The sequence below is a fragment of the Macaca thibetana genome, chromosome 2 (assembly GCF_024542745.1).
Source record: "Macaca thibetana thibetana isolate TM-01 chromosome 2, ASM2454274v1, whole genome shotgun sequence".
NCBI lineage: Eukaryota > Metazoa > Chordata > Mammalia > Primates > Cercopithecidae > Macaca > Macaca thibetana.
Window position 1 is genome coordinate 102497401 of NC_065579.1, and position 23161 is coordinate 102520561.

The 23161-nt window shown below is 46.1% G+C and overlaps 1 protein-coding gene and 1 pseudogene across 5 annotated transcripts in view; one reads left to right on the top strand and one right to left on the bottom strand.

Annotated features, from left to right (window-relative positions):
- Positions 1-5403: 5403 nt before the first annotated feature.
- The window catches only part of ZNF589 (zinc finger protein 589), a 95000-nt gene continuing 77242 nt past the window's right edge, over positions 5404-23161 (top strand). For 4 of the 5 annotated variants that reach the window (XM_050781036.1, XM_050781038.1, XM_050781039.1 and 1 more), the window contains exons 1-2: positions 5404-5528; positions 11787-11839. In XM_050781036.1, the coding sequence (XP_050636993.1) occupies positions 5486-5528; positions 11787-11839 (96 nt within the window). In that variant the 5' untranslated portion in view covers positions 5404-5485. Of the gene's footprint in view, positions 5529-11786; positions 11840-23161 lie in introns of those variants that run through there. The other variant, XR_007723514.1, reaches the window with a different exon arrangement.
- On the bottom strand, positions 19509-21951 carry LOC126947745 (39S ribosomal protein S18a, mitochondrial-like; annotated as a pseudogene).

Sequence of the window (23161 nt, forward strand, 5' to 3'; positions counted from 1 at the left end):
CAAAGATGAACATCAATGGAATCTACAAGTTAATCAGACCTGTGCTGGCCAAGTAAGGACCATGACCACGTGGACATACCAGCACACAAGGCATGGTAATCCATCTGCAACTCAGGACTGCACCCCCAAATTAGACCTAGTGATTCCAGCACGGGAGGCCAAGGAAGTCTGGCAAGTGTGCCTGACTGCCAGCTACACAGTTGGGTGACAAAGGGAACTCCAGGGTGCATAACCAGGGGTGCTATCCCTGTCTGCACAGTAGTCATGGGCCAGACTATTCGAGGACTCTTAGATGGACTATGTTATATATTTAGATTCCCTGAACACATCTAATCAACAATGGTGCTACCTTTACAGTAAAAAGTACCCTGGAGGCCGGGAGCTGTGGCTAACACCTGTAATCCCAGCCCTTCGGGAGGCCAACGTGGGTGGAACACCTGAAGTCAGGAGTTTGAGACCAGCCTGACCAACATGGCAAAACCCCATCTCTACTAAAAATACAAAAATCAGCTGGGTGCAGTGGTGGGTGCCTGTAGTCCCAGTTACTCGGGAGGCGAAGGCAGGAGAATCGCTTGAATCCAGGAGACAGAGGTTGCAGTGAGCCAAGATCGCACCACTGCACTCCAGCCTGGGTGACAGAGTGAGACTCTGTCTCAAAAAAACAAAACAAAACAAAACAAAACGCAAAACTCTCCATAGTGGTGATAAAAAGTTGCATTGCCTGACTTCTTGCTGGCCTTTTGAGGTGAGGGTATGTGCAGTCATCAAGCTCTTGCTGGGTCAGGATTAATATTTGATGACCAATAAAGATTTTTTTTTTTTTGAGACATAAGTTTGCTCTTGTCACCCAGGTTGGAGTGCAGTGGCTCAATCTTGGCTCACTGCAACCTCCTTCTCCTGGGTTCAAGCGATTCTCCTGCCTCAGCCCCTCTCGAATAGCTGGGATTATAGGCACCCGCCACCACGCCCGGCTAATTTTTATATTTTTGCAGAGACAAAGTTTCACCATGTTGGCCAGGCTGGTCTCGAACTCCTGACCTCAGGTGATCCACCCGCCTTGGCCTCCCAAAGTGCTGGGATTACAGGCGTGAGCCAGCGTGCCCAGCCTCCGTATGAGGGTTTTGATTAGGTATGTGGCTTTCTGCTCTGGCTCCCCAGGGTACAGCTGTAGGCTATAAAGTTGCTCAATTGCAGTCTAGAATTGGCTCCTCAGCAACAGACTGTCCTATCATTTGTGACGCAGTCATCTGGTCCCTTTTGTTTTGGTGTCACTTAGTATAAAGGCCACAAGGAGTTCACGCCTTTGGCACTTTTCCTTTTGCTGTCTATATGAGTAATAAAATGTTAAAATTGAAGAAAGGTTCACTGTAACTTAACCCATCAAATCTGTCAGGAGTTTGCTTCGTTCTCCTGCTATGACAACAGCTTAACAGCTATTACAACAGATTGGATGCAGAAGCAGATGGAAAATTCAGCTTATGTATTTATTTATTTATTTTGATGGAGTTTTAGCTCCTGTTGCCCGGGCTGAAATGCAATGGCACAATCTTGCTCACTGCAACCTCCGCCTCCCAGGTTCAAGCGATTCTCCTGCCTCAGCCTTCTGAGTGGCTGGGATTACAGGCACACACCACCATGCCCGGCTAATTTTTCTGTGCTTTTAGTAGAGATGAGGTTTCACCATGTTGGCCAGGCTGGTCTCAAACTCCTGACCTCAGATGATCCACCTGCCTTAGCCTCCCAAAGTGCTGAGATTACAGGCGTGAGCCACTGCACCCTGCCAGCTTCTTCTATTGAGTATTAAAGAATTTTGCAAAAATGTAAAATAATGCCTCTTTTGTTACTAAATTTTTTAAAGGAAAACATTTTCATAAAAATATTTATGTTAACAAGTAATGGGTTTATTAGTTTTTAAAATGAATATATACATATATGAAATTTCTGCATTGCAATATCTAGTTTGGTAAATAGTGATGAATTTAGCTCACACAAACAAAAGTATAACCACCCAATGGGTCCACCTTCCCTGCTGCCTAGACAGAGCCAATTTATCAAAGACAGGGAAATTGCAATAGAGAAAGAGTAATTCAAGCAGAGCCGGCTATGCGGAAGACCAGAGTTTTATTATTACTCAAATCAGTCTCCCCCAAAACTCAGAGATCAAAATTTTTAAGGATAATTTGGTGGGAAGTTGGGGCGGGTAGTGAATAGGGGGTGCTGATTGGTTGGCTCGTGGATGAAATCATAAGGAGTTGAAGCTGTTCTCTTACGATGAGTCAGTTCCTAGGTGGTGGCCGCAGAACTGGTTGGCAGGTCCAGATGGGGTCATTCAGTTGTCAGAAATGCAAAAATCTGAAAAGACATCTCAAAAGGCCAATCTTAGGTTCACAATAGTGATATTATCTTCAAGAGTAATTGGGGGCTGGGCGTGGTGGTGGCTCACACCTGGAATCCTACTACTTTGGGAGGCCAAGGTGGGAGGATCACCTGAGGTCAGGAGTTCAAGACCAGCCCGACCAACATGGAGAAACCCCGTCCCTCCTAAAAATACAAAATTAGCCGGGTATGGTGGTGATGCCTGTAATCCCGGCTACTTGGGAGGCTGAGGCAGGAGAATTGCTTGAACTCAGGAGGAGGAGGTTGCAGTGAGCCGAGATAGCGCCATTGCACTCCAGCCTGGGCAATAAGAGTGAAATGCCGTCTCAAAAAAGCAAAAAAACAAACAAAAAACAAATCCAAAAATATTAGCTGGGTATGGTGGTGCGTGCCTGTAATCCCAGCTCCTCAGGAGGCTGAGGCAGGAGAATCGCTTTGTAGCAGGATGAGCAGCAGAGAAAACTCCTCAGACACCGAGTTAAAGAAGGAAGGGGTTTATTCGGCCGGGGGCATCAGCAAGACTTCTGTCTCAAGAGCCGAGCTCCCTGAGTGAGCAATTCCTGTCCATTTTAAGGGCTCACAGCTCTAAGGGGGTGCATGTGAGAGGGTCGTGATTGATTGAGCAAGCAGGGGGTACGTGACTGGGGGCTGCGTGCACCAGTAATTAGATTGGAACAAAACAAGATAGGAATTTTCACAGTGCATTTCTATACAATGTCTGTAATCTATAGATAACAGAACCAATTAGGTCAGGGGTCGATCTTTAACTACCAGGCCCAGGGTGTGGCACCCGGCTGTCTGCCTGTGGATTTCATTTCTGCTTTTTAGTTTTTACTTCTTCTTTCTTTGGAGGCAGAAATTGGGCATAAGACAATATGAGGGGTGGTCTTCTCCCTTAGCCTGAACCCAGGAGAGGGAGGTTGCAGTGAGCCGAGATCGCGCCACTGCACTCTAGCCTGGGCGAGAGTGAGACTCCGTCTCCCTTCCCCTAAAAATAAAAATTGGGGAAGTTGTGCTTCTTAGGGCCTCTGGAATAATGGCTGGTAATATTTAGAATTCCAGCCCCTCTCATCCTAATTGGGTGGCTGGTGGCCTTTCATTCATTTTACAAGAACAGTTTAGCCCTTGGGAAGGGCTATTATTTAAACTATAAACTGAATTTCTTTCCAAGGCTAGTTCAGCCTATGCCCAGGAGTGGACAAAGACAGGTTAGAGGTTGAAAGGAAGATGAGGTGGGTTAGGTCTGATATCTTCTACTGTCATTGATAAGGCTCTGATGACTAGAGGAACACCAGGGTCCTTGGTCTCTGATAGGATTAACAACACAGACACACGTGGAGTGGTTTCAAGGAGCGAAAAGTTTAATAGGCAAGAAAGAACGAAGGAAGAGGAAAACAGCTCCTCTGTAGAGACAGAGGGAGCGGAGATTGGAACAAAGAGAAAAGCACCGTGTGCGGAAAAGTGGCTGCTTATCTTGGGATGCTGGAGGAGGTGGTGTCTGGTTTCCACAGGGCTCAGGGGATTAGTTTGATCAGATGTGTCATTTACGTGGCAGCCAAAAACCTGGCCCTCCCACCCTAGCTTTTTAATATGCAAATGTAGAGCACCTTGAAGTTCTACTCACGTGGGAATATGTGGGGGGTGGCCATGTTGCCAGGCATCTGTCAGGGCAAAGAAGAGGAGGGCGGGAATCGCCAGGTTTGGGTGCACCCAGTTTCTAATGGCCTGAGTTTGCATAGCAAAGCTTGCCATCCGGCTCTAGGATCCCAGGTTTTCCTGCTAGACAAGAAACCTTTCTGGAGCTGCTTTAAAAGAAACAAAAGCCGGGCGCGGTGGCTCACGCCTGTAATCTCAGCACTTTGGGAGGCCGAGGCGGGTGGATCACGAGGTCAGGAGATCGAGACCATCCTGGCTAACACGGTGAAACCCCATCTCTACTAAAAATACAAAAAATTAGCCGGGCGTGGTGGCGGGCGCCTGTAGTCCCAGCTACTCGGGAGGCTGAGGCAGGAGAATGGCATGAACCTGGGAGGTGGAGCTTGCAGTGAGCCGAGATCGTGCCACTGCACTCCAGTCTGGGAGACACAGCGAGACTCCGTCTCAAAAAAAAAAAGAAAAGAAAAAAAGAAACAAAAACTTACCAAGGCCCCCTTTTCTTCTCTATCTGCCTAAAATAATTTCTTAATAACTCCTATAACATCCGAATTTCCTTAGTTATAATGTTGCAAAGGCTGTTTCAAAAGCTCTTTGGGGTCTTCAGTAATTTTTAAGAGTCTAAAAGGATTTCAACAACAAAACGTTTGGGAACCACTGTCCTAGAGAAGGTCTCCATGGATACGCATAAGTCTGTCCAATTGGAGTCCTGGTCTATTTCTTTCTTTTTTTTTTTTTTGAGACGGAGTCTTGCTCTGTCGCCCAGGCTGGAGTGCAGTGGCACACGGTCTCTGCTCACTGCGAGCTCCGCCTCCCGGGTTCACGCTATTCTCCTGCCTCAGCCTCCCAAGTAGCTGGGACTACAGGCGCCCGCCACCACGCCCGGCTAATTTTTTGTATCTTTTTTAGTATAGACAGGGTTTCACCATGTTAGCCAGGATGGTCTCGATCTCCTGACCTCTTGATCCGCCCGCCTTGGCCTCCCAAAGTGCTGGGATTACAGGCTTGGGCCACCGCGCCCGGCCCGTCCTGGTCTATTTCTACATCAGACACCACACAGCAGTGAACACACAATAACAGGTCAACACGTGTCATTATAGAAGTGTGCAAAAGAGCTAGTAGTAGGCGTTCTTACGTTGTAAGTGTATTTATATAATGTTTACAACCATGGAAAACAACACTATATTTTGCTTATGGGTACCTGTGGTAAACACAACCCCAAATACTGCGCCCGAGAGGGACCTAGAGGGTCAAAGTGCGCCTCAGCATTTTCTCTCGCCCTGCACAAGTCGCATTCCGCCCCGAGAACTACGCTTCCCGGCAGGCAGCGCGCCGCGCGGTGACGCACTTCCTCCAGTTGTGCTTCGTCTGGCGCCGCCAGTGGCCCGCGGTGCGCGTTCGAATCCGTTTCAGACACGGTGGTGCTACTTCGTTTGGTCCGTGCGTGCGCGCGCAGATGTGGGCCCCGCGGGAACAGCTTCTGGGCTCGGCTACTGAAGGTGAGTCCGGGCAGCGAGACCGCCTCCCCCACCCCGTGCTCCAGCCGCAGGCGCCGCGCAGGCGTCGGCCGTATCCGCGAGAGTTGCACGCGGGGTGCGAGCTGTGTGAGGCGCTGACTACCCCTACAGCGGCTCTTACTCCCCTGGAGGGCCAGGTTCCTCCCCAGGTGTCCCGTACAGTCTCCACGGTGCTCACTCCACGACTCTTCGCCGGGCCTCCTGCACTTGTGCACTCCGGCAGTCATTGGCCATTTATGGTTGTTGAGCATTTGAGATGTGCAGAGTCGGCTGGGCGCGGTGGCTCAAGCCTGTAATCCCAGCACTTTGGGAGGCCGAGACGGGCGGATCACGAGGTCAGGAGATCGAGAGCATCCTGGCTAACACGGTGAAACCCCGTGTCTACTAAAAAATACGAAAAACTAGCCGGGCGAGGTAGCGGGCGCCTGTAGTCCCAGCTACTCGGGAGGCTGAGGCAGGAGAATGGCGTAAACCCGGGAGGCGGCGCTTGCAGTGAGCCGAGATCGCGCCACTGCACTCCAGCCTGGGGGAGCCAGACTCCGTCTCAAAAAAAAAAAAAAAAAAAAAAGAGATGTGCAGAGTGCAACTGAAGAACAGCATTTTATATTACTATATCATTTATTTTGAGACGGAGTCTCGTTCTGTCGCCCAGGCTGGAGTGCAGTGGCGCGATCTCTGTTCACTGCAACCTCCGTCTCCTGGGTTCAAGCAATTCTCTGCCTCAGCCTCCCGAGTAGCTGGGATCACAGGCGCCCTCCACCACGCCTGGCTAATTTTTGTATTTTTAGTAGAGACAGGGTTTCACCATGTTGGCCAGGCTGGTTTTGAACTCCTGACCTCGTGATCCGTCCGCCTCGCCCTCCCAAAGTGCTGGGATTACAGGCGTGAGCCACCGCGCCCGGTGTATATTGCATTTTTGTATTTTTTGAATCCGTCCCTAATGCAGTGGCGGGATCTCGGCTCACTGCAGCCTCCGCTTCCCAGGCTCAAGTGATTCTCGTGCCTCAGTTTCCGGAGTAGCTGGAATTACAGGGGGCGCCTCACCACCCCGGCTGTTGTATTTTTAGTAGAGAGGGGATTTCGCCATGTTTGCCAGGCTGGTCTCGAACTCCTGGCCTCAAGCAATCCATCTGCGTTGGCCTCACACAGTGTTGGGATTACAGGTGTTAGCCCCCCTACCCGGCCCAAAACACTTTTTTTTTTTTTTTTTTTTTTTTTTTGTAGACAGAGTCTCGCTTTGTAGCCCAGGCTGGAGTGCAGTAGGCGATCTCCGCTCACTGCAACCTTTCTCCCCCAGGTTCCAGTGATTCTTCTGCCTCAACCTCCCAAGTGGCTGGAATTACAGGCACATGCCACCACGCCCAGCTATTTTTTTGTATTTTTAGTAGAAACTGGGTTTCACCATGTTGGCCAGGCTGATCTCGAACTCCTAACCCCGGATAATCCACCCGCCTCGGCCTTCCAAAGTGTTGGGATTACTGGTGTGAGCTACTGTGCCTGGCCCCAAATGACTTCCAACAGGAGCAGTCTAGAACAGGGCTCGGCAAACTTTTTGTGTTTGGTTTTTTTTAATAAACAGTGTCTCCCTATGTTGCCAAGGCTGGTCTCCCAACTCCTGGGCTCAAGGGATCCTCCCGCCTCGGTCTCCCAAAGTGCTAGGATTACAGGCGTGAGCCACTGCACCTGGTCTCGCAAATATTTTCTTTTAAAGGCCAGGTGGTAAATATTTCAGGCTTTGTAGGCCACACAGCTAGTGGTCTGCTGGTGTGTGAAGGCAAAGACTATAGGTAAGCGAATGAGCATTGCTGTGTTCCAATAAAACTTTCTCTATGGACATTGAAATTTGAACTTTGGCTGAGTGCAGTGGCTCACGCCTGTAATCCCAGCACTTTGGGATGCCAAGGCGGATGGATCCCTTGAGCCCAGGAGTTCAAGACCAGCCTGGTCAACATGGCAACACCCCATCTCTACTTAAAAAAAAAACAATTAGCTGGGCGTGGTGCCATACACCTGTAATCCCAGCTACTCTGAGGCTGAGGTGCAAGAATTGCTTGAACCTTGGAGGCAGAGGTTTCAATGAGCCGAGATCGTGTCACTGCACGCCAGCTTGGGTAGCAGAATGAGGCTCTGTCTAAAAAAAAAAAAAAAAAAAAAAAAAAAAAAAAAAAAGAACATTGAATTTCATGTATACTTTTCATTATGAAATATTCTTTTTGATTTTTTTTTTCCAGCCATTTAAAAATATAAAAACTGGCCCAGCGTGGTGGCTTACACCTGTAATTCCAGCACTTTGGGAAGTTGAGGCTAGGATCACTTGAGCCCAGATTTTGAGACCAGCCTGGGCAACATAGTGAGACATCATCTTTATGTTAAAATTTTTTTTTTTCTTAAGTAAAGACTATTCTTAGCCCTTGGGTGGTATAACAACAGGTGACAGGCTGGATTTGGCCTGTGTGTAGTTCGCCAAGCCATCGTCCAGCATGTAGCTGTTTGTCCTGTGTGGGAGCCCTTATGCCTCTTTCCATCCACTCTTTGAGGGTGGTGGGCTTTGTCTCTGCCTACTGTGCCAAGACCAGTTCAATTGGATAGCAAAACTAAAGAAAGTAAAGATGGTGGGCCGGATTGCAGTGACTCACGTTTGTAATCACAGCAGTTTGGGAGGCTGAGGCGGGTGGATCATCTGAGGTCAGGGGTTCGAGACCAGCCTGGCCAACATGGTGAAACTCTGTCTCTACTAAAAATACAAAAATTAACCGGGCTTGGTGGTGTGCGCTTGTAGTCCCAGCAACTCAGAAGGCTGAGGCAGGAGAATTCAACCCAGGAGGTGGAGGTGGAGGTGGAGGTTGCAGTGAGCTGAGATCGTGCGTGCCACTGTACGCCTGGGCACCAAGAGCAGAAGTCCGTCTCAAAAAAAAAAAAAAAGTAAAGACAGTAACACTAAGTTGAACTTTAGAAGGAGAATAACTTTTCCCTCTTGTGAGTGGCAAAGAAGGTGATTTGTGGTCACAGAGCTAGAAAGGTTCTTTGACTTCCCTAAGTGCTTTGCAGATGTGTCCAACATGGGCGGAGGCACCTGCTCCTGAGGTCCTGGAGTGTGCCTGTCATTCAACACCTGTTCCCTTCTTGGAGGACTTCTTTGCCTCCCTGAATGATTTGCCTGTGAGTGGTCTTATGCTGGGGAGAGGCACCTAAGGAGTAAGGGCAGAGCCGGGACTCGAGGTAGGATCCCTTAGTTCAGCTGTATGAGGTTATTCTGTGTCCCTCAGTTTTTTCCCGCCTGCTCAGGGGGATCAGAACCATCTGTCCCTCTGGAAGGGCAAGGCTTAGATGGTTTTTTTTGCTGAAAACTCTAAGGATTTGCCTCCTTGCCTTGTGCTTTGCTCAGATGTAGCCACTGGGAGTGGCCAAATCATGGTACTCAGTTTTTCTACTTCTAAAACTTTAGAACTTGAAATAGTAAGATTGCTTTTTTTTCCCTCCTGACTTTAGTGAGGAAAACAGTAACTTGGAAAATTACCCAAGACAGTTATCAAACAAGATTATAATTTGGCCGGGCGCGGTGGCTCACGCCTGTAATCCCAGCACTTTGGGAGGCCAAGGCGGGCGGATCACAAGGTCAGGAGATCGAGACCACGGTGAAACCCCGTCTCTACTAAAAATACAAAAAATTAGCCGGGCGCGGTTGTGGGCGCCTGTAGTCCCAGCTACTCGGGAGGCTGAGGCAGGAGAATGTCATGAACCCGGGAGGCGGAGCTTGCAGTGAGCCGAGATCGCGCCACTGCACTCCAGCCTGGGCTGGGCGACAGAGCGAGACTCCGTCTCAAAAAAAAAAAAAAAAAAAAAAAAGATTATAATTTTATGTATTTTTAAAATTTTAAAATGCTGCTCCATTTACACAAAGATGTGCAGTTCTGGATAGATACATAGTTTAGGCACATATTATGGGGCCAGGATGATGGTTTTCTAGGGCATGCAAGAGGAGAAATTGTATATATGTCTTTATTAAATCACTTGACACATTCTCATCAGCTTAGTACAAAAGCCAGAGTTGTTGTTGGGGTCTATTTAGAGTGTTTTTCCAGGGGTGATGATTTCAGCAGGGGTGATGTCATTATCACATTTAGGGCTTTTTTTTCTTGCAAACCCAAGGACAAGGCTACCCTTAGCCTAATTCCCCATAGTAACTGCACTATTACTCTCTGGGGAGCTCAAAAATAGATGAGACAAACTATAAGCTGCTTTTTTTTTTCCTTTGAGACGGAGTTTTTCACTCTCATTGCCCAGGCTGGAGTGCAGTGGCACGATCTCAGCCCACTGCAACCTCCTCCTCGTGGGTTCAAGTGATCCTCCTGCCTCAGCCTCCTAAGTAGCTGGGATTACAGGCATGCGCCACCACACCTGGCTAATTTTTGCGTTTTTAGTAGAGATGGGGTTTCACCATGTTGGCCAGGCTGGTCTCGAACTACTTACCGCCCGCCTTGGCCTCCCGAAGTGCTGGAATTACAGGCATGAGGCACCATGCGGAGCCTGGCCAGCTTCTATATATCTTGTAAACACGTATGCCTTATCAGTATGTTCCTGTCTTTCACACTGGAATAAAGAGTGTCAAGGAGAAAGCTTCGGTCTGCTGCTAAGACCCTCCTCCCCGAGAGGCACTCCCTTCCCCAGACTCTGTCCCTTCTACAAAGGCACAGGTCACAGGTTAGAAATACCACATCGCAGTTCCTTTTCTGAACTTTCAGAATCAGTGACATTCAAGGATCAGGAAAACATTCTTCTTTCCCCTCAGCAAAGATATGGCAGGGAAGGCTGGGCGCGGTGGCTCATGCCTGTAATCCCAGCATTTGGGAGGCTAAGGTGGGTGGATCACCTGAGGTCAGGAGTTTGAGACCAGCCTGGCCAACATGGTGAAACCCCGTCTCTACAAAAAATACAAAAAGTAGCCAGGTGTGGTGGTGCATGCCTGTAATCCCAGGGAAGTTGAGGTGGGAGGATCCTTTGAGCCCAGGAGGTGGAGGTTGTAGTGAGCAGAGATTGCGCCACTGCATTCTAGCCTGGGCAACAGTGAGACCCTGTCTCAATCAATCAATAAATTCCACAATGATTATTTTTATTATTAGAGGTGTGGGTCTCATTGTCGCCCAGGCTGGTCTTGAAGCCCTGGATTCAAGTGATCCTCCCACCTCAGACTCCCAAAGTGTTGGGATTAAAGATGTGAGCCACTGAAACCGGCCTGACACATTTTTTTTTTTTTTTTTTTTTGAGATGGAGTCTCGCTCTGTCACCCAGGCTGGAGTGCAGTGGCCGGATCTCAGCTCACTGCAAGCTCTGCCTCCCGGGTTTACGCCATTCTCCTGCCTCAGCCTCCCGAGTAGCTGGGACTACAGGCGCCTGCCACCTCGCCTGGCTAATTTTTTGTATTTTTTAGTAGAGACGGGGTTTCACCGTGTTAGCCAGGATGGTCTCGATCTCCTGACCTCGTGATCCGCCCGTCTCTGCCTCCCAAAGTGCTGGGATTACAGGCTTGAGCCACCGCGCCCGGCTGACATTTTTTAAAAATACATTTTTATTAAATCACAGACTTTTCTTTCATAAACTATTTTTGAGATGGAGTTTTGCTGTTGCCCAGGCTGGAGTACGGTGGTGTGATCTCTGCTCACTGCAACCTTCGTCCCCTGGGTTCAAGTGATTCTCCTGCCACAGCTTCCTGAGTAACTGGGATTATAGATGTGCACTACCATGCCTGGCTAATTTTTGTATTTTTAATGGAGATGGGGTTTCTTTGCCATGTTGGTTAGATTGGTCTCAAACTCCTGACCTCAAGTGGTCTGCCTACCTCGGCCTCCCAGAGTTCTGGGATTATAGGTGCGTGCCACTGTGCTCGGTCCATTTTCATAAATTAAAGAAAAAAAATGTCTACCTGGAGTCACATAACACATGGGGGAAATGATGCCTTGTCTCAACAGTTTTGCTAATTTTTAGGGTAGAAAAATGATGAATGCTTCGAGTTTACCTTACTACATTTGATTAAGATTAGTGTTTCTGTAAAGATGTAATAGGGAAGTGGTGCAGAGCATAGAGAAGTTGACTCAAGCATAAGGCAGTAGGAGCAAGGAGCTCGGGGTCTGGGTCTGCTGAGAAGGCTCAGGTGACCACAGCCAAGGCTCAGAGGGCTCTTGGGGATCCTCATGATGGGCCTGGTAGGGCTGGCTTCTTAAAACTGCTTCTTTCTTTCCCCAGCTCTGCCTGCCAAGGATTCTGCCTGGCCTTGGGAAGGGAAGCCTAGATATCTGGTGAGTTGGACCCACCTTTCTCTTTTCTGAAATGCTGGCTCATTTCTCAGAGAATGGGCTCATCTCTCTTTCTTGGGAAGGGAGGAAGTGATTAAGTGGTTTATGCCTTGTGTTAGCCATTGTTCTAGGCATATTATAATGGTTTTTGTGTTTAATCTTTCTGTTTTTTGAACTTATACAAAAACATGACCAAGTTTAATATTAATTCAGAGTATTCTAAAATGTAATGGTAACTTTTTATAAAAACCTTGGGTTATTAAGATCCTAAAATGCACTATTAAAAGTTCCCTATGTCAACATTTGCACAAATAATTATAACACTTTAATAGTATCTAATAGTCTTATCTTGTACATTGGACCTCTTTTTCACATTTTATTATAGAAAACAAAGATGCAAAAGTGGAAAAAGAGTTAATGAACTCTTCTGTATCCTCATCCCACTTCAGCAATGATCAACTCATGGCCAATTTTATTTCATCTCCATTCCTACTGGATTAAAGAAAATCCAAGGCATCATACCATTTAATCCATAAATATTTCAGTCTTATGTTTAAATCATTAACAGCTGTAGGAGATGGGTGGTGATGTCCCCATTTGAGAGATGAGATCATCTGGCTTAGAGGGATTACATGATTTATGCACGGGGACATGCGAATGGCCAAATGGTAGAGTCAGGAATTAAATCCAGATTTCTCTGATCTCAAACCATTAATTTTCTGTGATGCCTTCTTGACTGTTTTTTTTTTGTCCTAGAAAACTACCCAGTGATAAAAGAACACATTTTCCAACTCTAGGAAATGGGGTTATGTTTTTAGATGAAGAGCCCCATAGAGTTCACCCCCTTCTTCTGATGTTGCATATCCCTGTCCCCCAACCCTTATGGTCTTTTCTGTACCAGAAATTTAATTTATTGGTTTCTGGGCAGAGGACTATATGAGATTGTGGGAGCTAGCCAAATAGAGTGTTAAATTCACTGTCCTTATTCTCAAAGATCCAAGATTCTTTGGGAAATGATGCATAGAGACAGGAAATTAATGACACTGGTAATAATTATTATGAAGACAGCTAAAACTGTAAAATAGTACAGGGAAAGACTAGGTGTTAGGCTGTAGCTGTTAAAACAATGCACAGCCATGAAGAATGGCCTTAGTTTTGGATTGATAATCAAATTCATGGTATGCAATGTCCTTTAACCCTGCATTAAATTCACATAGCTTCATGAAGGGATAGAGTATAGGAGACATAGCAGCCACACCATTCTTCTCAGGAGGTTTTGTGCTGGTCTCTGGGGCAGCTTCCAGGCCATAGGGGCCAAGCTTGATTGATACAGATGAGGGTGACTTGGGAGCAAATTACTTCATTATCAGGGAAGCAACTGCCTTTATTTTCCTGTATTCCCTCCTCTGCCCCAACCTTTTTCTTTTTTTTTTTGAGGCGGAGTTTCGCTCTTGTCGCCCAGGCTGGAGTGCAATGGCGCAATCTTGGCTCACTGCAACCTCTACCTCCTGAGTTCAAGCGATTCTCCTGCCTCAGGATCCAGAGTAGGTGGGATTACAGGCACGCGGCACCACACCCGGCTAATTTCTGTATTTTTAGTAGAAACGGGGTTTCACCGTGTTAGCCAGGCTGGTCTCGAAGTCCTGACCTCAGGTGATCTGCCCGCCTCGGCCTCCCAAAGTGCTAGGATTATAGGCATGAGCCACTGTGCCCGGCCCATCTTATGTTTTCATGCACTTCAGAGAAAGTTGCAGATCTCAATACATTTCACCTCTAAATACTTCAGCATGCATATCATTAAGTAGAATTCAATATTGTTTCTGATTTTTTTCTGAGGTCAAATTTACATACAGCGAAATGCACAGATTTTGAATTTGCCATTTGTTGAGTTCAGCACTCTACAGCTATTTGTTAGCCATTCACATAGCTTCCTTTTTTATGTGTCTATTCAAAGTTTTGACACATTTAAAACAATTTGGTGTTTTTTTTTTTTTTTTTTTTTTTTTGTTTGTTTTTTTTTTTTTTTTTTTGAGACGGAGTCTGGCTCTCAGCTCACTGCAAGCTCCACCTCCGGGGTTTACGCCATTCTCCTGCCTCAGCCTCCCAAGTAACTGGGATTACAGGTGCCCGCCATCTCGCCCGGCTAGTTTTTTGTATTTTTTTTAGTAGAGACAGGGTTTCACCGTGTTCGCCAGGATGGTCTCGATCTCCTGACCTCGTGATCCACCTGTCTCAGCCTCCCAAAGTGCTGGGATTACAGGCTTGAGCCACCGCGCCCGGCCATTTAAAACAATTTGTGATTGACATATAATGTTTGTACCTTTTAATGGGGTACAATGTGATGTTTTCACACATGTATACATTGTGTAATGATCAAATTGGGGTAATTAGCATATCTATCACCTTAAACATTTATCATTTCTTTGTGATGAGAACATTCAAAAACCTCTTTTCTTTTTTTTTTTTTTTGTTTGAGACGGAGTCTCGCTCTGTCGCCCAGGCTGGAGTGCAGTGGCCAGATCTCAGCTTACTGCAAGCTCCCCCTCCCGGGTTCACGCCATTCTCCTGCCTCAGCCTCCGGAGTAGCTGGGACTACAGGCGTCCACCACCGCGCCCGGCTAGTTTTTTGTATTTTTTCAGTAGAGACGGGGTTTCACCGTGTTAGCCAGGATGGTCTCGATCTCCTGACCTCGTGATCCACCCGTCTTGGCCTCCCAAAGTGCTGGGATTACAGGCTTGAGCCACCACGCCGGGCCAAAAACCTCTTTTCTAGCTATTTTGAAATATACAGTTCTGGCTGGGCATGGTGGCTCACACCTGTAATGCCAGCGCTTTGGGAGGCGGAGATGGGCGGATCACCTGACGTCAGTAGTTCGAGACCAGCCTGGCCAACATGGGGAAAACCCGTCTCTACTAAAAATACAAAAATTAGCTGGGTGTGGTAGTGGGCGCCTGTAATCCCAGTTACTCAGAAGGCTGAGGCAGGAGAATTACTTGAGTTTGGGAGGTGGAGGTTGCAGTGAGCCGAGATCGAGCCACTGCACTCCAGTCCAGGCAACAGAGCAAGACTCCATCTCAAAAAAACAAAAAAAATACAATTTATTATTGTTAACGCTAAGCTTCCTATTTTGCAATAGAACACCAGAACTTATTCCTTCTGTATGATGTAGTTCTGCACCTATTGACCAATCTCTCTCCTGCTTTCCTCTCCCTTCCCCTCTCCATCCTCTGGTAACTACTATTTTACTCTTTACTTTCTTTCTTTCTTTTTTTTTTTTTTTTAAATTAAATAGAGACGAGGTCTCACTATGTTGCCCAGGCTGGTCTCGAACTCCTGGATTCAAGCAGTCCTCCCACCTTGGACTCTCAAAGTGCTGGGATTACAGGTGTGAGCCATTGCACTTGGCCTACTCTCTACTTCTTTGAGAACAACTTGTTTTCTTTTTCTTTTGAGATAGAATCTCCCTCTGTTGCCCGTGCTGGAGTACAGTGATGCGATCTTGGCTCACTGCAATCTCCGTCTCCTGGGTTCAAGCGATTTTCCTGCTTTAGCCTCCTGAGAAGCTGGGATTACAGGCATGCGACACCACGCCTGGCTAATTTTTGTATTTTTAGTAGAGACGTGGTTTCATCATGTTGGCCAGGCTGGTCTCGAACTCCTGACCTCAGGTGATCCGCCTGCCTCGGCCTCCTGAAATGCTGGGATTACAGGCGTGAGCCACGGTGCCTGGCTCGTCTTTTGTCATGTATTTGTTTCATGAATATTTTGTTCTAGCCTAGAGCCTACCTATTCGTTTTCTTAATGTCTTTTGATGAGCAGGAGTTTTAAAATTTTGATGAAGTTTGTTAAAACTATAAAATGGTTTTTTAAATATGAAATTTGGTCAACTTTTCTGTTTTATGTTTTTTGCTGTCTGTATGCTGTCAAAGAAATCTTCGCTTATCTCCAAGTTGTGAAGATTTTTTTCTAGAAACTGTATAATTTTGGCTGGGGGCGGTGGCTCATGCCCACAATCCTAGCTTTGGGAGGCCGAGGTGGGTGGATTGCTTGAGGTCAGGAGTTTGAGACCAGCCTGGCCAACATGGTGAAATTCCATCTCTACTAAAAATACAAAAATTCAGCCGGGCGCCATGGCTGATGCAAGTAATCCTGGCACTTTGGGAGGCCGAGAGGGGCGGATCACCTGAGGTCAGGAGTTCGAGGCCTGCCTGGCCAGCGTGGTGAAATCCCGACTCTACTAAAAATTAGCTGGGCGTGGTGGCACGCGCCTATGGTTCCAGCTACTTGGGAGGCTGAGATAGGAGAATCACTTGAACCTGGGAGGTGGAGGTTGCAGTGAGCTGAGGTCACGCCACTGCACTCCAGCCTGGGCGACGGAGTAAGACTCCGTCTCAAAAAAAGAAAAAAAAATTAGCTGGGCGTGGTGATGCGCGCCTGTAATCCCAGCTGCTTGGGAGACTGAGGCAGGAGAATCACTTGAACCTGGGAGGCAGAGGTTGCAGTGAGCCAAGATTGCACCAACGTACTCCAGCCTGGGCAACAGAGTGAAACTCCGTCTCAAAAAAAAAGAAACTTTTAAAAAAAAATCAACTTTAAGTTGAGGTGATTTTTAGGTTTTTTTGGAATGGTATGAGATAGGGATTGGTGTTCTTTGTTTTTAAATTTGGGCATTCCGTTCTTCCAACACTGTTTTTGAAAAGACTTTCCTTCTTTCATTGAATTCCTTTGATACTTTTGTTAAAAATCAATTGTGGGGCAAGGCACAGTGGCTCATACCTGTAATCCTAGCACTCTGGGAGGTCAAGACAGGTGGATCGCTTGAGCCCAGGAGTTCGAGACCAGCCTGGGCAACATGGCGAAACCTCATCTTTACAAAAAGTACAAAAAATTAGCTGGAGTTGTTTGCCTGTAGTCCCAGCTATGTGGGAGGCTGAGGTGGGAGGATCACTTGAGCCTGGCAGGTTGAGGCTGCAGTGAGCCATGTTTGCACCGCTGCACTCCAGCCTGGGTGATGGAGTGAGACCCTGTCTCAAAAAAAAAGAAAAATCAGTTGTGGGTCTGTTTTCTGGGTGCTCTGTTCTGCTCCTTTGAACTCTTCTCACATTTGTATTGTGCTCCTCACTAATGTAGCTTTATGGTAAGTCTTAAAAATCAGGTAATATAAGTCCTTAATTTTTTATATATAAGTCCTTAATTTTATTATTATTATTATTATTTTGAGACAGAGTCTCACCTCTGTCTCCCTGGCTGGAGTGCAGTGGCGTGATCTTGGCTCATTGCAACCTCTACCTCCCAGGTTCAAGTGATTCTCCTGCCTCAGACTCTTTAGTAGCTAGGACTACAGGTGTGTACCGCCATGCATGGCTAATTTTTTGTATTTTTAGTAGAGACGGGGTTTCACCGTGTTAGCCAGGATAGTCTCAATCTCCTGACCTCCTGATCTGCCCGCCTCTGCCTCCTAAAGTGCTGGGATTACAGGCATGAGCCACCGCACCTGGCTAATTTTATTATTTTTTTGAGGTTGCTTTGCATATTCTAAGTCTTTTGCATTTTTATATAAATATTGAAATCTATCAATTTGAAATTGAAATTGTATCAATTTCTACAATGAGATTTTGATTGAATTGCTTTGAATTTTTATATTAGTTTGGGGGAAAATAACATCTTAACATTATTGAGTGTTCTGGTCCATCAGCACAGTGTCTCTCCATTTATTTAGACAATTTTTTCCTCATTTATGTAGATCTTTATCTTAATAATCTGGGCTTTTTCTTTTTTCTTTTTTTTTTTTTTTGAGACAGAAGATCCCTCTGTTTCCCAGGCTGGAGTGCAGTTGTGCAATCTCAGCTCACTACAGCCTCTGCTTCCTCAAGTGATTCTCTTGCCTCAGCCTCCTGAGTAGCTGGGATTACAGGCGTGCACCACCACACATGGCTGTTTTTTGTATTTTCAGTAGATGGGCTTTCGCCATGTTGGCCAGGCTGGTCCCAAACTCCTGACCTCAAGTAATCCTTGGCTTCCCAAAGTGTTTGGACTGCAGGTGTGGCCACCATGCCCGGCTGTCACCGTTAGTATTAATGAATCAATAATAGTGGTGGTTATTAATCCATACTTTATTCGGATTTCTTTAGTTTTAATGACCGTTTTCTGTTCCAAGATCCCATCCAGGTTATCATATTACACTTAGTTGTCATGTCTCCAAGGAAGTACTAGTCAGATATTTTGTAGAATGTCCCTTACTTGGGATTCGTTTGACGTTTTCCTCAAGTGACAGTATCACTTGAGCCCAGCAGTTCAAGACTAGTCTGGGCAACACAGCAAGAACCCATCTCTAAAAAATTAAAAAAGAAATTCACTGGGATTGGTGGCATGTACCTGTAGTCCTAGCTACTTGGGAGGCTGCCGTGGGAGGATCACTTGAGCTCAGGAGTTTAAGGCTGCACTGAGCTATGATTATGCCACTGTACTCCAGCCTGGGCGACAGAGTGAGACCTTATCTCTTAAAAAACAAAACAAGGCCGGGCACGGTGGCTCAAGCCTGTAATCCCAGCACTTTGGGAGGCTGAGACGGGCGGATCACGAGGTCAGGAGATCGAGACCATCTTGGCTAACACGGTGAAACCCTGTCTCTACTAAAAAATACAAAAAACTAGCCGGGTGAGGTGGCGGGCGCCTGTAGTCCCAGCTACTCGGGAGGCTGAGGCAGGAGAATGGCATAAACCCGGGAGTCGGAGCTTGCAGTGAGCTGAGATCTGGCCACTGCACTCCAGCCTGGGCGACAGAGCAAGACTCCGTCTCAAAACAAAACAAAACAAAACAAGCCAGGCACGGTGGCTGATGCCTGTAATCTCAGGAGAATTGCTTGAACCCCAATTGCTTTAATTTTTTGATACTCTGTGTGTATGCGTGTGTGTAAAATTTAAAATTCTAATTGTTCATTCCTGGTATATAGGAAAGCAGTTGACATATAGGAAAGCAGATGATCTTATATCCTGCAGCCTTTCTATGCTTGTTTATTAGTTCCAAGATTTTTATTTATTTATTTACTTATTTTTGTAGATTCTCTGGGATTTCCTATGTAGACAGTCATGTCATCTGTGAACAAAGACAGCTTTACTTCTTTTCAAATATGTGTACATGTTCTTTTTCTTGTCTCATTGCAGTAGCTAGGACTTTCAGTACAATGTTGAACAGGAGTGGTGAGAGAAGGCATCCTTGCTTTGTTTCCAGTTATCTAGGAAAACCATCTAGTCTCTCGCTATAAAGCAGGATGTTTGTTGTAGGTTTTTTGTAGATGTTCTTTGTTAATTGAGGAAGTTCTGCTATATTTCTAGTTTGCTGAGAGCTATTACTTTTTATTTTTGTTTTTTATTTTTTTGAGACAGTCTCACTCTATCTGCCAGACTGGAGTGCAGAAGTGCCATCTCGGCGCACTGCAACTTCTGCCTCTTGGGTTCAAGCAATTCTCATGCCTCAGCCTCCCAAATAGCTGGGATTACAGGTGTGCACCACCACGCCCAGCTAATTTTTGTATTTTTAGTGGAGACGGGGTTTCACCATGTTGGCCAGGCTGGTCTCAAGCTCCTGACCTCAAGTGATCTGCTTACCTTAGCCTCCCAAAGTACTGAGCCACCATGCCTAGCTGAGAGTTTTTTACCTTTTTTTGTTGTTGTTGAGACAAAGTCTTGCTCTGTCTCCAGGTTGGAGTGCAGTGGCATGATCTTGGCTCACTGCAACCTCCGCTTCCCAGGTTCAGGTGATTCTCCTGCCTCAGCCTCCCGAGTAGCTGGTATTACAGGTGCCCACCACCATGCCTGGCTAGTTTATTTATTTTTAGTAGAGACAGGGTTTTGCCATGTTGGCCAGGCTGGTCTCGAACTTGTAACCTCAGGTGATCTGCCTGCCTTAGTGCCCCAAAGTGCTGGGATTACAGGCAAGAGTCACCATGGCTGGCCAGAGACGGGGTCTTGCCATGTTGCCCAGGCTGATCTCAAACTCCTGAGCTCAAGCAATCCTGCTTTAAACTCCCAAACTGTTGGGATTACAGGCATGAGCCGCCACGCCTGGCAACTGAGAATTTTTATAGTCACTAGATGTTGGGTTTTGTCAAGTGTGTTTTCTGCATCAAATGATATGATCATCTGATTTTGTTTCTTTAGCCTATTAACATGGTGGATTACAATGATTGATTTTCTTTTCTTTTCTTTAAGCCCACGAGCCTAGTTTATGACATTCCATTGGGCAAAATCTTCTGTTCCCAGCACTGAGTATGGCCCAAGCCCCACAGCAGCTGCCGAGGGACCCAACTGCCCTGCCTGCCTCTAGCTCCCAGCATTGCTACTGGGGAGGCCAAGGGTACTGAAGTTCGTCCCACTGTCACCTGTCCATACATGTCAGAGGGGCCAGGCCGTCATGGGGCGGTTGGGGCAGGACTATAGTTGTGACCGAGGGCTTGTGAGTGGGCCTCCTACTCCATAGTGCAGGAGGAACTCTAGAAGCTCTGCTGTCTGTCAGTGATACAGCTTCCAAGGTGTTCTTGAGTAGCAGACATTGTCCCTCAGGAGGGGGGACCCCAAGGCCATGAGCACCCTGTTCCAGGGGAGGCCTTTTATGTAGATGGGCCTGAGGGAGTGGGGAGCCCAGCGCATCAGATACTGGTTGAGTTGGGGTTTGCTCTTTGGAACAACTCCTTCAGGAAGCTGAGGCCTATGATTTGGTAACAGACCTGCTTGGTAGGCCATCTTCACACACTCCTCCATCTTGCAGTGCTCTTCCCGGCATAGGCCTGTCATCTTTTAGGGCAGCGTGCCTCCATGAGGCTGGATGAACTGGCTAAGCAGCAAAACATTGTCATAGTTTTACTTGTGGTTCAGGTTCCAATGGCAAATGGGGCACTGACCAGAGGGGTTTGGAGGATTTGGACTCTCCTTGGGAGTCGCTGTGATACGGCCTTCAATTATAGTTGTCTTTCCTTCTTGGATCTCCACCACTGCCCTGAACCGGCGAGCTGGAAGCTGAGACCAGCTGGTCGCTGCTGGGCCTGCTAGGAGCCCATGGGGAAGCTGCCCACAGCTGGACCCCAGAGCCTCGAAGGCAGCAGTCTTGAAAAACCAACCCTGACCTCTACAATGATTGATTTTCAAATGTTGAACCAGCTTTGCAGAACTATAATAAACCCAAGTGTGGTGTGTAATTCTTATACTTTTCTGGATTTGATTTTCTTATATTTTGGGAGGGGGGTATTGTGTCTGTGAGATCTATTGATCTATAGTTTTAATTTCTAATGTCTTTATCTAGATTTGCTATTAGGGTAATGCTGGATTCATAGGATGGGTTAGGAAATGTTCCGTCTGCCTCTATGTTCCAGTAGAGATGGGGTTTCACCATGTTGGCCAGGCTGGTCTCAAACTCCTGACCTCAGGAGATCCGCCTGCCTCAGCCTCCCAAAGTGAAGTGCTAGGATTACAGACGTGAGCCACTGAAAAAAGTTTTAATTTCGGTGAAGTCTGTTTTATTGTGTTTTTCTTTTTTGGATTGTGGTTTTGGTGTCATGTCTAAGAACTCTTTACTAAGCACTAGGTCCCAATACAGATCTTCTCCTGTATTTTTTTCTAACATTTTTATATTTTTATATTTAAATTAGTGATTCATTTTGATTTTTTTTTTTTTTTTTTTTGTATACGGTGTGAGGTTTTAGGTTCAGGTTAATTTTTTTGTCTGTGAATGTCCAGTTGGTCCAGTGCCGTTTGTTGCAAAATCTATTCTTCATTGAATTACTTTTAGCAATTTGGGGTATTTGTGTTGATCTCTTTTTGGGTTCTTGGTTCTCGGTTCTCTTCTGTCGATCTGTGTGTCTATTCTTCCATCAATACCCTGTCTCAAGTATTGCAGTGACCAAATAGTAGTAAGTTTAATATGAGGTATAGTGATCCCTCTTACTTTGTTCTTCTAGTTTCTTTGCCTTATATATATAATAGGATAAATTGTCTATAAATCTACAAAAAAAATCTGTTTGGGATTTTGATAGGAATTGTATTAAATCTATAGATCATTTTGGGGAAGATTGACGTCTTTGTTGAGCCTTCCAACTCATGAACATGCTTTGTCTCCCCATTTAGCTAGATCTTCTTTGATTTTTTTTTTCCATTGGCATTTTGTAGTTTTCAGTGTACAGATGTTATACTTGTTTTGTTGGGTTTATGTTAGGCACCTCTTTTTGGGGGGAGTGATTGTAAATGGTATTATGTTTTTAATTTCAGTTTCACATGGTTGTTGCTAATCTATAGGAATACGATGGATGTTTATGTGTTCATCTTGTATCTTTCAATCCTCCTGGACTCACTTACTAGTTATATGATCATTTTTATAGATTCCTTTGCATTTCCTGCATAGAAAACCATGTCCTTGGCAAATGGGGTAATTTTATTTCTTCCTTACCAGTCTCTATGCTTTTTACTTCCTCTTCTTGCCTTGTACTGGACAGAATGTTTGATTATTTTTTTTTTTTTTTTTTTTTTTTTTTTTTTTTTTTTTGAGACGGAGTCTCGCTCTGTAGCCCAGGCTGGAGTGCAGTGGCCGGATCTCAGCTCACTGCAAGCTCCGCCTCCCGGGTTCACGCCATTCTCCGGCCTCAGCCTCCCGAGTAGCTGGGACTACAGGCGCTGCCACCTCGCCCGGCTATTTTTTGTATTTCTTAGTGGAGACGGGGTTTCACCGTGTTAGCCAGGATGGTCTCGATCTCCTGACCTCGTGATCCGCCCATCTCGGCCTCCCCAAAGTGCTGGGATTACAGGCTTGAGCCACCGCGCCCGGCCTGATTATTTTTTGAGAACCAAAAATTATTTACTTATTTTAAAAACCAGTTTTCATTTAAATATAAAACATTCCATTGCTTAATTATAGCAAATAGTAATAGCAAGTGTTTACTGCATGTCAGGCATTGATGTCAGTGCTTTATCTTTATTAAGATAGTAGGTGTCATTATCAAGCCCATTTTATAGATGTGGAAACTAAGACACAGAGAGGTTATGTAAGTTTCCAAAGGTCATGTATTGTATAAGTGGCAAAGTTGGGATTTGGACTTATGTGGTCGGGCTCCATAGATTGGGCTCCTACTACATCCACTGTGCAAAAAGCCTAGCTTCCATTGTAGCTGAGCCTGTTTTATGCTTCAGTGGAAGAACTAGAGGGGGAAGAGGAGTCAAGAGAGAAATGGAGAGGATGTTGGAACATGAGAGACACAAGGCTTGAACAAGAGAAATTATGAGACCCGAGATATAAAAAGACAAGTGGAAAGATCACTGAGAATATGAGAACCAGGATAT